The sequence below is a fragment of the Elephas maximus genome, chromosome 4 (genome assembly GCF_024166365.1).
Source record: "Elephas maximus indicus isolate mEleMax1 chromosome 4, mEleMax1 primary haplotype, whole genome shotgun sequence".
NCBI classification, from domain to species: Eukaryota; Metazoa; Chordata; class Mammalia; order Proboscidea; family Elephantidae; genus Elephas; species Elephas maximus.
The window spans coordinates 131,711,704-131,726,434 of record NC_064822.1 but is presented as its reverse complement, the minus strand read 5'-3'; the positions used below and the strand labels follow the sequence as shown (position 1 = coordinate 131,726,434).

General features: G+C 39.7%; 1 protein-coding gene across 1 annotated transcript in view; it reads right to left on the bottom strand.

Moving 5' to 3' along the window:
- Nucleotides 1–212: 212 nt before the first annotated feature.
- KCNMB4 (potassium calcium-activated channel subfamily M regulatory beta subunit 4) overlaps nucleotides 213–14,731 on the bottom strand; it is a 91,171-nt gene continuing 76,652 nt past the window's right edge. The window contains exon 3 of the mRNA XM_049883884.1: nucleotides 213–681. Coding sequence (XP_049739841.1) covers nucleotides 513–681 — 169 coding nt within the window. The 3' untranslated portion in view covers nucleotides 213–512. The remainder of the gene's footprint in view (nucleotides 682–14,731) is intronic.

The following is a 14,731-nucleotide window of genomic DNA, read 5'->3' as shown; positions in this document are numbered from 1 at the left end:
GATGGAAACTGAGGTTTATACAGTGAGGCCCAGACTTCTGCAGGAATCCTCATCTCCAAGAAAAACTTTGATGTAGCAGAATCAAATGAAACTTGGAGGGTTCTTTTTTACTCTGGTATTCTAAGCATTAAAAAAGGAAATTAAAAAAGAACACAGACCATTCTATTTTAATGTTTGTAAGTAACATAAATCATAACGGTTTGTATGCTACACTGTACAAATAATATACTGTACTTTTCCAAAGAAAATTAACTTCGTATAGGGTTTCCTGAAATGGTTACTTCGTACAGCTAAAAGCTTGACCAATTAGCTACCAATACCACATACAGATTACAATCCAAGAGGTTACAAGTCTTCCAGCTGTGCCTGTTTCTGCTGCCATTGAGGGAGGAGCCTCCCGGAAACCTCTCACGGACCCTTCCATCTCCTGCGCTGGAAACACAGGCTCCGCAGGTGGCCGTGCGCCGATGAGGGCTGCTTCTGTGTCTTGCTTTCCAAAAGCCTACTCCCCTTTAAGAGAACTTGCGCTTCTTCATGGCTTCCGCCTTGACTGCCAGGCTCTTGGCACAGATGGTCAGGACCACAATGAGAACGCCCACCACAAATGTCACCAGGGGCCAAAGGAAGCAATGCAGGAGGACAATCTCATCATGCGTGCGATGCAGGAGCACGTCATCTGGTCTGCAAGACAGTGAAAAAGATGAAAGAAAGGTCAATCGCCTTGGCATGGCATCGACGACTCGTTAAGACCTGGGATCAGATTTGCTTTTCAGCCCAAAGGGGATATCATCCCAGAAATTCACCTCCAAGTGAAGACCTCACTCTGACTGTAAATACAGTAATCTGTGCTTTAAACCCATCACAAAATGTTTTGAGCTTTGAATCAAGTAATGGCGCAAATTTGCATTTATTTATAATGTAATTTACATGCTTCAAAATGTCAAACGTTTTGTTGTTGTTGCATGCTACTGAGTCGATTCCAACTCATAGCAACCCTATGCCCCATAAGGTTTTCTAGTCTATAATCTTTACAGGGGAAGATCACCAGGTTTTTTCTCCCACAGAGCTGCTGGTGGGTTTGAACCGCCAGCCTTTCAGTTAGCAGCAGAGTGCCTAACCACTGAACCACCAGGGCTCCTGTCAAACACGTAGTGATGTCTTATGCTATTGATTCCCTTCATTCTAAGGCTCTTGACATAGTCTACTTTCTCACTCATTCTTTAATGTCCACTAGCCAACACTGGTTCAAGCAGTCTAAAAATTACTGATGGGCAAGCATTCTCAAGCAAACTCAACCTAAACCTCAGCACTTAGGTGGTGTCCAAATGATCTTAATTCAGAAAAAAAGTAAATGTACCCTTTGAATTTAGCCGTAGAAAGACAGTGTAACCCTCAGGTTAGCTTCACCATGTCAATTATTAAAAAAAAAATAATAAGCAGACAAGTGAATGGGTGAATTTAATACATTCTTCCAAGCTTCTGGGTTAATCATTCTAAAAGAAAAATCAAACAGACCCCTTTCTTGATAAACCTTGCAAAGTCTTAGCAACACAGTTTTATCTTATCAATGTGGGCCTCTATTTTTCAATTTGGAGTTCCTGGGTGTGCAAATGGTTTATGTGTTCAGCTGTTAATGGAAAGGTTGGAAGTTCTAATCCACACGAGGCACCTAAGTAGAAAGGCCTGGCAATCTACTTCTGAAAAATCAGCCATTGAAAGCCTTATGGAGCACAGGTCTACTTTGATGCACATGGGGCTCCCATGAGTTGATTCAACTCAACAACCACTGGTTTTATTTTCCAATTTCAGCATTGGTCTCATTCATAGAAAGTGAAGATAAGATGCACTCCACAAGCCACAGTATTCTCATCTTTAGTCATCAAAAAGAGAGCCCAAGAATTTAGTTTTTAATCAGTCGGTTTACATCTTGCAAGATATTTCCACTTCACCCACTGGGAGGTTTGTTCTGTTACTAGTGCAGCAGTGCTTCCTCTAGAAAAGGAAGAAAATAATTACTCCAATTGCCCTCAAGAACATCAACAGCTTTGGAATACCAGGGCAATCAGTGCCTTTAACAGACAGGCCCTTTCCCGAGAAGCTCTCTTTAGTTATAGCTGTCATAACTCAGGACCTATTTTCCCAGAAGACTGACAAAGGATGTTGGGTATTTTTCCTCTACCTATCGTGGAGCCATTATGTGACATGAACAAAAACAGTTTCTGCAGACTAGCTTTGAAATTATATAATCCCTGCCTTTTGTGCTTTTGTTTTGCTTTTTTGCATAATATTTAAATTTTTGCACATAAAGGATTTTGCATTGAGATTTAATTCCATTATTACAACTAAAATTTGTACTAAATGAATGCAGTCACTGTAATGGTTAAGCAAGTCATCCCAGCTTGCAAAGATCACTCCTTTTTCTGAGTCCCCGTAGCAACACAGTCTTCAAGGCTTGTATTGCCATTAATATATATGTATATACTAATATACATATCCTTTTTTCCCTTAAGGGCCCTCAAAGGCTGTGACATTGTCATTGCCTGTTATTCCACATGTTGTTGTTGTTAATGTTGAGTTGGTGACTCCATGTATAAAGAACAAAACATTGCCTGGACCTGTACCACCGTTATGATCACTGGTATGCTTGAGTCCACTGTTGCAGTCATTATGTCAATCCATCTCACTGAGGCTTTGCCTTGCCGTCACCGGCCCTCCACTTTATATCCACTGCTATTGAGTTGATTCCAACTCATAGCAACTCTTCACTTTACCAAACATGATTATTTTTTTCCCAGTGATTGGTCCCTCCTGATGCCACATCCAAAGTAAGTGAGTCGAGGTCTTGGACAATTTCTTTGATTCCTACAGTTTTCATCGCCTAGTTTTCAGAAGTAGATCACCAGGTCTTTCTTCCTAGTCTGTCTTAGTCTGGAAGCTCCACTGAAACCTGGGCCCACCATGGTGACCCTGTTGGTATTTGAAATACTGGCAGTATAGCTTCCAAGATCATAACAATGACAACAACAACAAAAAAAAACAAAACTGTTGCTGTCAAGTTGATTCTGACTCATAGCGACCCTCTAAAACAGCGTAGAACTGCCCCATAGCGTTTCCAAGGAATGGCTGGAGGATTCAAACTGCTGACCTTTTGGTTAGCAGCCGAGCTCTTAACCACTGAGTGACCAGGGCCCCTCCAGGATTGCAGCAACACACAAATCACTACAGAATGACAAACTTGACAGATAGGTGGTGGATTCTACACACAGTTGTTGATAGATAACTACTTGCTATTGACAGTGATGGGGAAACTGCCCCTGTTCCAGCCTCAATTCTTAGCCATGCAAAATTTCCAGAAACTTCATGCCTTGAGTCTAAAAAAACATAAGCCAATGTCCATAAATAAGACATAGGATAGTCATAATCACAATATACAGTCTTTAAAATTTTGATACCCAGTTATTGCCACATTTCCCGGCTACTCGTGTTCACAACTGTTAGATGCTGCTGCCTAAGTGTGCAAGGGGGAAGGTAACCAGTTGTCTCAGGATGATCTTTTTTCTGTGAAGGACTGCTTTACTCTTCCATAATTTATTGGCACACAAATGAGTCTCGGATTCATCATCAAGAAGGGGGGGGGGAGTTTGGAATTTTAAAAACACTAATAAATTTGCATGTGATTTCCATAAGTAATGAGTTCTTCTGCAACAAATTTTCTAGTAAAAATCTCCAGTTTGGATTTTTTTTTGTATTCCTTCTCTAGTCACTATTGTTGATGTTGGATTCTCTACCACAAAATTCTACAACTGAGCCAGGAAAACAGCCAGAGGTGAGAGTGGATGAAACCATTATACACATGTTCTGAAAGCCAGTTTAAAGAATACTTACTAAAAAAGAATGTGATTGAAAAGGAGAGGAGGAGAGAATAAATGAAAAATGCTGGACCCAGAAATTTGTTTTATATAGAAACTCTTGCCACTTCCCCCTCGCCCCATCAAAGAGTGAAAGCTTTATTTTAATGTTTCAAATAACAAAGATGAGGTTGTTAACTATGAGCTGTTGTTAGGTGCCAATCTAGCTGATTTTTGACTTGTAGTAGCCCCATGTGACAGAGGAGAACTGCCCCATAGGATTTTCGAAGCTGCAATTTACAGAAGCAGATGGCCAGGTCTTTCTCCCACAGAGCTCTTGGGTAGGTTCCAACTGCCAACCTTTTGATTAACAGTTGAATGCTTAACCACTGCACCACGAGGACTTTTAAATTTTCAGTTAGCCATGTTCAGTGTGTAATTGATGCAAAAGCTTTCTTTGAGGTACAGGTATATATATATGTGCACCCATTTCTTTAGAAATAATTCATGTCTGTTTTCATTTCATACAGTTCTAAGATACCCCAACGTCTCTTTCCACAGGAAAAACTTATTTCTCTGCACAGTAATACTGAAGTTCATCATTTAGTTATACGATTCATTGAGAGTATATCTAAATTGTTCCTTGTGTAAATTAAAAGTTTGACTCATTCACATCTGGAGTATTTGTGAGCGGCCATCTAAGATAATCCACTGGTTTCATCCCTTTGGGAGAAAGGGAGAATGAAGAAAACTAAATATAGAAGGACTAATGGACCACAACTACTACAGCCTCCACCAGGCTGAGTCCAGCACAACTAGATGATGCCCAGGTACCACCACTGACTGCTCTGACAAGGATCATAATAGAGGATCCTGGGCAGAGCTGGAGAAAGATGTAGAACAAAATTCTAACTTAAAAAAAAAAAACAAACTTACCCGTCTGACAGAAACTGGAGAAACTCCGAGAGTATGGCACCCTTTAAGCTCATAATGAAGTCATTCCTGAGGTTTACCCTTCATCTAAAGATTGGACAGGCCCATAAAGCAAAATGAGACTAAAGGGGCACACCAGCCTAGGGGCAAGGACTAGAAGGCAGGAGGGGACAGGAAAGCTGGTAATAGGGAACCCAAGGTCAAGAAAGGAGAGTGTTGACATGTCATGGGGCTATTAACCAATGTCATAAAACAATATGTACTCTGTTTAATGAGAAGCTAGTTTGTTCTGTAAACCTTCATCTAAAGCACACACACAAAAAAAAAGTAACCAAATGGAATTTCTATGTGTGAAAATGTAACTGCTGAATTAAAAAAAAAAAAAAAAAATGGCTCATTCAAACTGGGCCTTAAGTGCCTAAATTGAAGGCAATCACCTGTCTCAGTTTTCCCCAATTCTATCAGGCAGCTTTCAGGCTGTTTCATCAAAAATTATGTGCAAAGGGGGCTGGACTTGGAATTCAGTTTTCCATAATTATATGGTGGGAACTGAAGAAAAATTTCATTTAAAGTCACTGTTTCCCACATTTGGCAAACTGAATAATGGCATGATCTAGATTTCTGAATGTGATGCAGTGAAATCAGGATAGTGACAAGGATGTGGATGACAAGCAAAAAAGATGATCACCCTGCACTAAAGGGCTTCAAAAAAGGAAGCAGGGAGTTTCTTTTGGGGGTGTAGGAATACTAATGGCAAGCACTTTTAAACCCTGAGGAGGAAATAAGAATTTCATAAAAGAAGAGTAAGAGCTGAGAATACCCCTAAAAATGTTTTCCTAAGGGGTGGTCCTATCCTGAGTCAAGCTTTGAAAATACATTGTAGTAGTAATTTAAAAAAAAAAACAAAAAAACAGCATTTATTAAGTGCTTACTACATGCCAGGTGCTATGCTAGGACATTTAATCTCATTCGTTCCTTAAAATAACCCTTTGCTGGAGGAGTTTTTATTTCCATTTTACCACTGAAGAAAGGTTAGTTAGTTGGTCCAAGACTAACCAAACCAAACCCGTTAACCCAACTCATAGCGACCCTACAGGGCAAGATTACATAACTTAAAACAATTATACAATGAGTTGAAACCACATCAATATGATTTCTAAGCCTGTACTATTTATCCCTGAGCCAACTTGTCTCAAATTTGACTCATCTAGGGTGCTTGTTATTTTTTTTAGGGTGCTTGTTGGGATTTTTTTTTAATTTTTAAAAAATTTTGTTGCAGTAAATATATACGTAACAAAACATTTGGCATTTCAACAATGTCCACATGTACAGTTCCATGACATTTATTAGGTTCATCATGATGTCCAACCATCACCCTATCTGTTCCCAAATTACACCATCACCTAGAGTGCTTGTTAAAACGTAGCTTCCTGGGTTCCAACCCCTGATTTTTTGAGAAGCTCCCCAGGTGATTTTCATACATACTAAATTTTTAGAGCCTCTACGCAAAGTTTTAATACATTTTAAAAAGTAGTATGAAACCTGAAGCTACTTAGATGGCTAATTTCGAAATTGCCTGACTCGATCCTTACGGTCATTTTCACGACCTACACGTAGCTTTGCGCAGCACGTACACTGGTAAGAGGAGAGCAGGAGGTTGGTACTGAGGGTAAGGGGGGGCGGTGGGGCGGGGCAGGGCTGGAAATCCAGCCTGTAATGCTACATTTACCCAGAAGGGCTCCCTTTTTCTAATCCATAGAGAGGCACCCCACATGCTAGCAGTGGTCCTGGTCAAACCAGATAAAGAGACAACGATTTGGGTTTATCTGCCTCAATACAGAAAATACATTTCCTTTGGCTTTGTTTCACCAACCGAGATATCTTCCAATTTAAAGCACTTGTTGTGTTGGCTAAGAGGGGGAGAAAATTGTGACACCCCCTTCCCCGCTTTTTGAAATGGGATGGGAAATTTAAAAAACTCATCTGAACCAGTCCATGCAGAAATTTGGACTGCATTATGATTTACTAGTATTGCACTGGTTAAGAGCTACAGTTGCTAACCAAAAAGTCGGCAGCTCCTTAGAAACCCTATTGAGGCAGTTCTACTCTGTTCTACTGGGTCACTATGAGTCAGAATCGACTTGATGGCAAGAGGTTTGGTTTGATTTGGTTTAATATTGCAGGATGGCAACTTAGAGACAAGACAACGCGCTCCAAAGTGCTTTCTCCACGAGGTCCTATAGGCAAATAGACAACTTTCTAGATTTACAGTTATCACAAATAGTTCTGGCTTAGCTGAGCAGAGAATTTCCCTTTTCATGTAGGTTGCTAGCAAGTTAAATTTTTGGCCCACTTCCAGGAAGACTCTATAACTTCCTTGTGCCAACTTGACTCTTAATGCCTTGCTTTTTCTTCACATATTTCTAATTTATTTTGTCTTGCCAAATCTGTTAATCTTTAGAGGATCATTAAACTCATCTAAGAATAGGCATAGAGCAAATATCTACATTTACATATCAGGTATCCAATGAACCATGGAAACTTTGGTTGTCGAGCTTTACCCATATTTCTGAGAAATAATATTACATTATTACAGGAATTAGCATTTCTGTATTTTGATGAAATTTTATTTTAAAAGCTCATAAATGCTTCATCATTATCATCATCAATTAATTCTACAGGCATAATGTCAAACCAACTTGCCAGGCCTCTGGGAGAGAACCATAGCCAAAAAAAAAAAAAAAGGGCACCACAAATGAAGTTATTTCATCCTCCAAACCTTTTTGGATAGGTGCTCTGTACTCCTGCTCTAAATCTTGTCTATTATTTATAAGATGACCTATTTTAAAAAGGAATCTGAAATAGATAACAATAAGAACTAAAGATATAAGTACAATAAAATCCTTAAACTAACAGTAAAGACCAACTGCAATGTAATAAGATAGATTAAAAAAATGGAAAACCCAGGCTAAGAAAGCTACTGCCTTAAGCATAAGTAAATTTTATCTCTGAGCATGCTGGCACCCAAAGAAAAAAGAGCTGGGATAAATTACATAGCTGCCATTATATAAGACAAGCCAATTCTTCAGAATAAGCTTTTTATGAAACTTGAAGAGAAATTATTTTGTGTGTATTTTTACATAATCTATACAACACACATAAGCTGGCTAATAATCAAATCATTTTTTTAAATTGTACTTTAGATGAAGGTTTACAGAGCAAACTAACTTTTCATTAAACACATAATACACATATTGTTTTGTCACATTGGTTGCCAGGTTGCCAACCCCATGACATGTCAACACTGTCCCCTTCTTGACCTTAGGTTCCCCATTACCAGCTTTCCTAACCCCTCCAACTTTCTCATCCTTGCCCCTGGGCTGGTGTGCCCATTTAGTCTCCTTTTATTTTATGCACGTGTCTAATCTTTGGCTGAAGGGTGAACCTCAGGAGTGACTTCCTGTCTTAGTTATCTAGTGCTGCTATAACAGAAATACCACAAGTGGATGGCTTTAACAAAGAGAAGTTTATTTTCTCACAGTAAAGTCCAAACTCAGGGTGTCAGCTCCGGGGGAAGGCTTTCTCTCTCTGTTGGCCTTCTCATCAATCTTCCCCCAGACCAGGAGCTTCTCTGCACACGGATGCCAGGTCCAAAGGACTTGCTCTGCTTCTGGCACTACTTTCTTTGTGGTATTAGGCCCCCAATTCCCTGCTTGCTCCCCTTTTTATCTTTTGAGAGATAAAAGGTAGTGCACATCACACCCCAGGGAAACTTCCTTTACACTGAATCAGGAACGTGACCTTGATAAGGGTGTTATAATCCTACCATAACCCTTTTTAACATAAAATTACAATCACAAAATGGAGGACAACCACACAATACTGGAAATCATGGCCCAGCCAAACTGACAGGCACATTTTGGGGGGGACGTAATTCAATCCATAACACTTCATTACTGAGCTAAAAGAGTCTCCGGGGGCCATACTCTTGGGGTTCCTCCAGTTTGGCAGACCAGTAAGTTTGGTCTTTTTTTTTTTTTTTTGAGTTAGAATTTTGTTCTACATTTTTCTCTGGCTCTGTCCAGAATCCTCTGTTGTGATTCCTGTCTAGGCAGTTGGTGGTGGCAGCTGGGCACCATCTAGTTGTGCTATACTCAGTCTGGTGGAGGATGTGGTAGTTGTTGTCCATTAGTCCTTTGGACTAATCTTTCCCTTGTGTCTTTGGTTTCATTCTCCTTGCTCCAGATGGGGTGACACCAGTAGAGTATCTTAGATGGCTGCTCACAAGCTTTTAAGACCCCAGACTCTATTCTCCAAAGTAGAATGTAGAACATTTCCTTTATAAACTGTGTTATGCCAATGGAGCTAGATGTTACTCAAGGCCATGGTCCCCACAGCCCTCAGCCCAGGAATTTGGTCCCTCAGGGAGTTTGGATGTGTCTGTGGAGCTTCATGACCTTGCTTTGGTCAGGTTGTGCTGGCTTCCCCACTATTGTGTACTGTCTTACCCTTCACCAAAGTTACCATTTATCTACTGTCTATTTAGTGTTTTTCCCTCCCCACCCACCCCTCCCTCGTAACCAACAAAGATTGTTTCTTTTTGTGTGTAAATCTTTTCATGAGTTTTTAGAGTAGTGTTCTCATACAATATTTGTCCTTTTGTGTTTGACATATTTCACTTAGCAAAGTGCCCTCCAGATTCATCCATGTTGTGAGATGCTTCATAGGTTCATCATTGTTCTTTATCATTGCATAGTATTTCATTGTGTGTATGTACCATAGTTTGTTTATCCATTATCTGTTGATGGGCATCTAGGCTGTTTCCACCTTTTTGCTATTGTGAATAATGCTGCAACGAACATGGGTGTGTCTATGCCTATTCATGTGATGGCTCTTTTGAGAAGTTTTTGATTCCAAAGTCCCAGATCTTATGAATCAGACTGTCAAGTTTTAAATGGCTTTCCAGGCTATGTTGATAATTACATCTGAGAGCAACTGACTTAAATTATGCTTTTTAAATATCAAATGTATCGGCCTGGTTTTTGACAATAGCTGAAGAGCAAATCATTCAAGACTAACATCACTGAAGTGCATGTGTTCAGTGTTGCTGGTTGGAAGGAGCCTCTGTCAGGTTAGATTCCCAACATGGAGGTGACAAAATAATATTTTATAATGAAAACTAAAGAGCCTGACATGTATTCTTTCCCAGATAAATTTGTCTGCTTTGAGCTGCGTTTCAAGAAGGCTCAGAAAGTTTTCTAAACAAGCATTCAATTGAAATGCCAGAGGTGAAAGAGATGATCACGGCATGGAAGATTTTTACAGGCAGAAATTACTGATCATTGAGATCTACTCTAGAAAAACTTGATGTAGGTTTTTTAGGAAATCAAATCCCACTTCTCTGATACCAACTAAATTGAAGGAATTCAATTCCAATTAAAGTCTATTCAATTCAGTTCTGTTCCACTTTCAACTGGACATGTAATACTTCTTCCTCTGACCCTAACCACCCACAGCTAGGTCAACCTCACGAGTTAAGGGTCCAGGCTTCCAGACTGTCCAGTCTGTTCAAGACTTGATGCCAGCTGCAAGTTTGGGCCTGTTGGCTACAAATTTGGGGAGAGGTGGTTTCACTACTAGGGATGTCAGCCCTAAGCTCATGTCACCCCCCACTTCTGTCCTGCAGGCTCCCACTACTCCTTTGGGTTTAATAATTCTCTAAAAGACTCACAGAGCTCACAGAAGTGCTATATTTATGACTGTAGCAAAAAGGATACAAATGAAGAGACACATAGGGTGAGGTCTGGGAGGGTTTCCAACATGGAGCTACCATGTCTCAGAAAGCAATATACCACCCTCCCATATGCACTAATATCTTTCACCAACCTAGAAGCCCATGGAGCTTCCATGTCCAGAGCTTTTATCTGGGCCTCATTACATAGTCATGATTGATTAAACTCAACCTTCAGTAGGGCTGATAATCAAGAGGTAGTCTTTCTGGCCTGGCCAGCCCGTACCCAAGAGGTACTTTATTAGCATAAACCTTCAAGTGTGGTCTAGAAGCCTCATCATAGACATTTCAATCACTGGGAAAATTTCAAGGTTTTAGAGGTTGTCTCTCAGGAACCAGGGACAAAGGCCAAATTCTTTGGGTAAAATTAAATTCTTTATCCCACAGGGTATTATAAATCTTTTAATCCTTGTCAGGATTCCATGCTATGGGCTTGTCAGAAGGAGAGTGAATTAAAATGCACCCCATGTAAACACCTGATTCAATCTACTGGTTAAAGATTTTTTCTACCAAAGGATGTCGAAGATTGGTCTGTTGAAGAGACTGCTACTGCTTCAAGATGAAGAGATGAAAGACATTAAAATGATGAATTTGGTTTTAGCATGATTGAGCTGTCCTTACTGAGTAATTTGCCAATGTGTTTAGATGCTGTTTGAGGCAATCATAAGATATCGCCAAGTGCAGAAAAAAGCACGCTTGTCTTCCAATGTTCTTGAACAGCCAATGTAGAGGCAACATCAAATTATGTGATAAATTTTGGTGGGAATTCAGGGACCAAACACAGTGATCCTTTACAGTATCCTTTATGATCATTAGTTCTATCACAAGCCCATTTTTTGCCCAGTCAGGTTGGGTTTAGCAATGATATTGTGAGAAGGGCTTTTAAAAGCTTGGAAGGTATTTTGTCAAGATCTTGGGTTTACTCCACAGATGGTTCCTGTCTGTGGATAAAAGGCTGATAATAGATCTATAAATGTTATAAACATCCTAACAGTTTCCTTAACTGTTTTCTCCAATTAGGGGAACTCTAGAGTAAGTAGTAATGGTTAATCGTAGATGAGTTTCTCCTCAAGCTTGCTTATTATACTTGTAGAAAATTAAATACAGCCCAAACCTGCAGTTTCTGGCGAGAAAAATATGAACTCAGCTTTGGCAGAGTATCCAGCGAACAGGCAGGTGTGTTATTTTGGAGTGATAAAGGGTTGAATTAATTATAAATAGGGGTGAATATACTTTAAGTCCACCCTGATGGAAAGACCCAAAGAAGTAAATAGCCTTGCTCAAGTATGTTGCTGTCGTTGTTAGTTGCCGTCAAGTTAATTCTGACTCATGGAGACCCAGTGTAGAACTGCTCCATAGGGTTTTCAAGACTGTAACTTTTTAGAAGCAGATTGTCAGACCTGTCTTCCAAGTTGCCTCTGGGTGCATTTTTTTTTTTAATTTTTATTGTGCTTTGAGTGAAAGTTTACAAATCAAGTCAGTCTCTCATACAAAAATTTATATACATCTTGCTATATATTTCTAGTTGCTCTCCCCCTAATGAAACAGGATACTCCTATTCTCCACCCTGTATTCCTGTGTCCATTCAACCAGCTCCCCTCCAGACAGGAGCTGCCTACATAGTCTCATGTGTCTACTTGAGCCAAGAAGCTCGCTCCTCACCAGTATCATTTTCTTATAGTCCAGTCCAAACCCTGTCTGAACAGTTGGATTTGGAAATAGTTCCAGTTTTGGGCTAACAGAAGGTCTGAGGACCTGATCTCCTGGGTCCTTATAGTCTCAGTCAGACCATTAAGTCTGGTCTTTTTAGGAGAATCTGAGGTCTGCATCCCACTGCTCTCCTGCTCCATCAGGGATTCTGTTATATTCCCTGTCAGGGCAGTCATTTGTTGTAGCCAGGCACCATCTAGTCCTTCTGGTCTCAGGCTGATGTAGTCTCTGATTTATGTGACCCTTTCTGCCTCTTGAGTTCATAATTACCTTGTGTCTTTGGCGTTCTTCATTCTCCTTTGCTCCAGGTGGGTTGAGACCAATTGATGCATCTTAGATGGTTGCCCGCCAGTGTTTAAGACCCCAGACGCCACTCACCAAAGTAGGATGCAGAATGGTTTCTTAATAGATTTTATTATGCCAATTGACTTAGATGTCCCCTGAAACCATGGTCCCCAGACTCCCACCCCTGCTACTCTGGCTTTCGAAGCACTCAGTTTATTCAGGAAACTTCTTTGCTTTTTGTTTAGTCCAGTTGTGCTGACCTCTCCTGTACTCTGTGTCTTTCCCTTCACCTAGAACAGTTTTTTTCTACTATTTAATTAGTGAATACCTCTCTCCCTCTCTCCCTCCCCACTCTCGTAACCATCAAAGAATATTTTCTTCTCTGTTTAAACTATTTCTTGAGTTCTTATAATAGAGGTCTCATACAATATTTGTCCTTTTGCAAATGACTAATTTCACTCAGCATAATGCCTTCCAGGTTCCTCCACGTTAAGAAATATTTCACAGATTCATCACTGTTCTTTCAATGCATAGTATTCCATTGTGTGAATACATCATAATTTATTTATCCACTCATCCACTGATGGGCACCTTGGTTGCTTCCATCTTTTTGCGATTGTAGACAGTACTGCAATGAACATGGGTGTGCACATATCTGTTTGTGTAAAGGCTCTTATTTCTCTAGGATATATTCCAAGGAGTGGGATTACTGGATCGTATGGTAGTTCTATTTCTAGTTTAAGGAAGGGCCAAATCGATTTCCAAAGTGATTGTTTCCATTTTACATTCCCACCAGTAGTGTGTAAGTGTTCCAGTCTCTCCACAAACTCTCCAACATTTATTATTTTGTGTTTTATGGGTTAATGTCAGCCTTGCTGGAGTGAGATGGAATCTCACTGTAGTTTTGAGTTGCATTTCTCTAATGACTAATGATTGTGAGCATTTTCTCATATATCTGTTAGGTACCTGAATGCCTTCTTTAGTGAAGTGCCTGTTCATATCCTTTGCACATTTTTTAATTGGGTTATTTGTCTTTTTGTAGTTGAGTTTTTGGAGCATGATGCAGATTTTAGAGATGAGACACTGACTGGAAATGTCATAGATAAAAACTTTTTCCCAATCTGTAGGTAATTTTTTTACTCTTTTGGTGAAGACTTTGGATGAGCATATAAATAAAAAGATGAGCATAGGTGTTTGATTTTTAGGTGCTCCCAGTTATCTAGTTTCTCTTCTGGTGTTTGTGCATTGTTATGTTTTGTATTCTGTTTATGCCATGTATTAGGGCTCCTAGTGTTGTCCCTATTTTTTTTTCCATGATCTCTATCGTTTTAGATTTTATATTTAGGTCTTTGATCCATTTTGAGTTGGTTTTTGTGCATTGTGTGAGGTATGGGTCTTATTTCATTTCTTTGCAGATGGATATCCAGTTATGCTAGCATCATTTGTTAAAGAGGCTGTCTTTTCCCCATTTAACAGACTTCGGGCCTTAGTCAAATATCAGCTGCTCAGGTGTGGATGGATTTATATCTGGATTCTCAATTGTTTTCCATGGGTCTTTGAATCTATTGTTGTACCAATACCAGGCTGTTCTGACTACCATGGCAGTATAACAGGTTCTAAAATCAGGTACTGTGAGGTCTCCCACTTTGTTCTTCTTTTTCAGTAATGCTTTACTTATCCCAGGCATCATTCCCTTCCATATGAAGTTGGTAATTTGTTTCACCAGCTCATTAAAAAATGTCATTGGAAATTGGATCAGGGTTGCATTGTATCTATAGATCGCTTTTGGAAGAATAGACATTTTTACAATGTTGAGTCTTCCTATCCATGAGCAAGGTATGCTTTTCCACTTACGTAGGTCTCTTTTGGTTTCTTGCAGTAGTATCTTGTAGTTTTCTTTGTACAGGTCTTTTACATTTCTGGTTAGGTTTATTCCGAAATATTTTATCTTCTTGGGGGCTACTATAAATGGTATTGATTTGGTGATTTCCTCCTTGATGTTCTTTTTGTTGGTGTAATAGAGGAATCCAACTGATTTTTGTATGTTTATCTCGTATTCTGATACTCGGTTGAACTCTTAGTTTCAGTAGTTTTCTTGAGGGTTCTTTAGGGTTTTCTGTGTATAAGATCATGTCATCTAAAAAAGGGATACTTTCACTTCTTC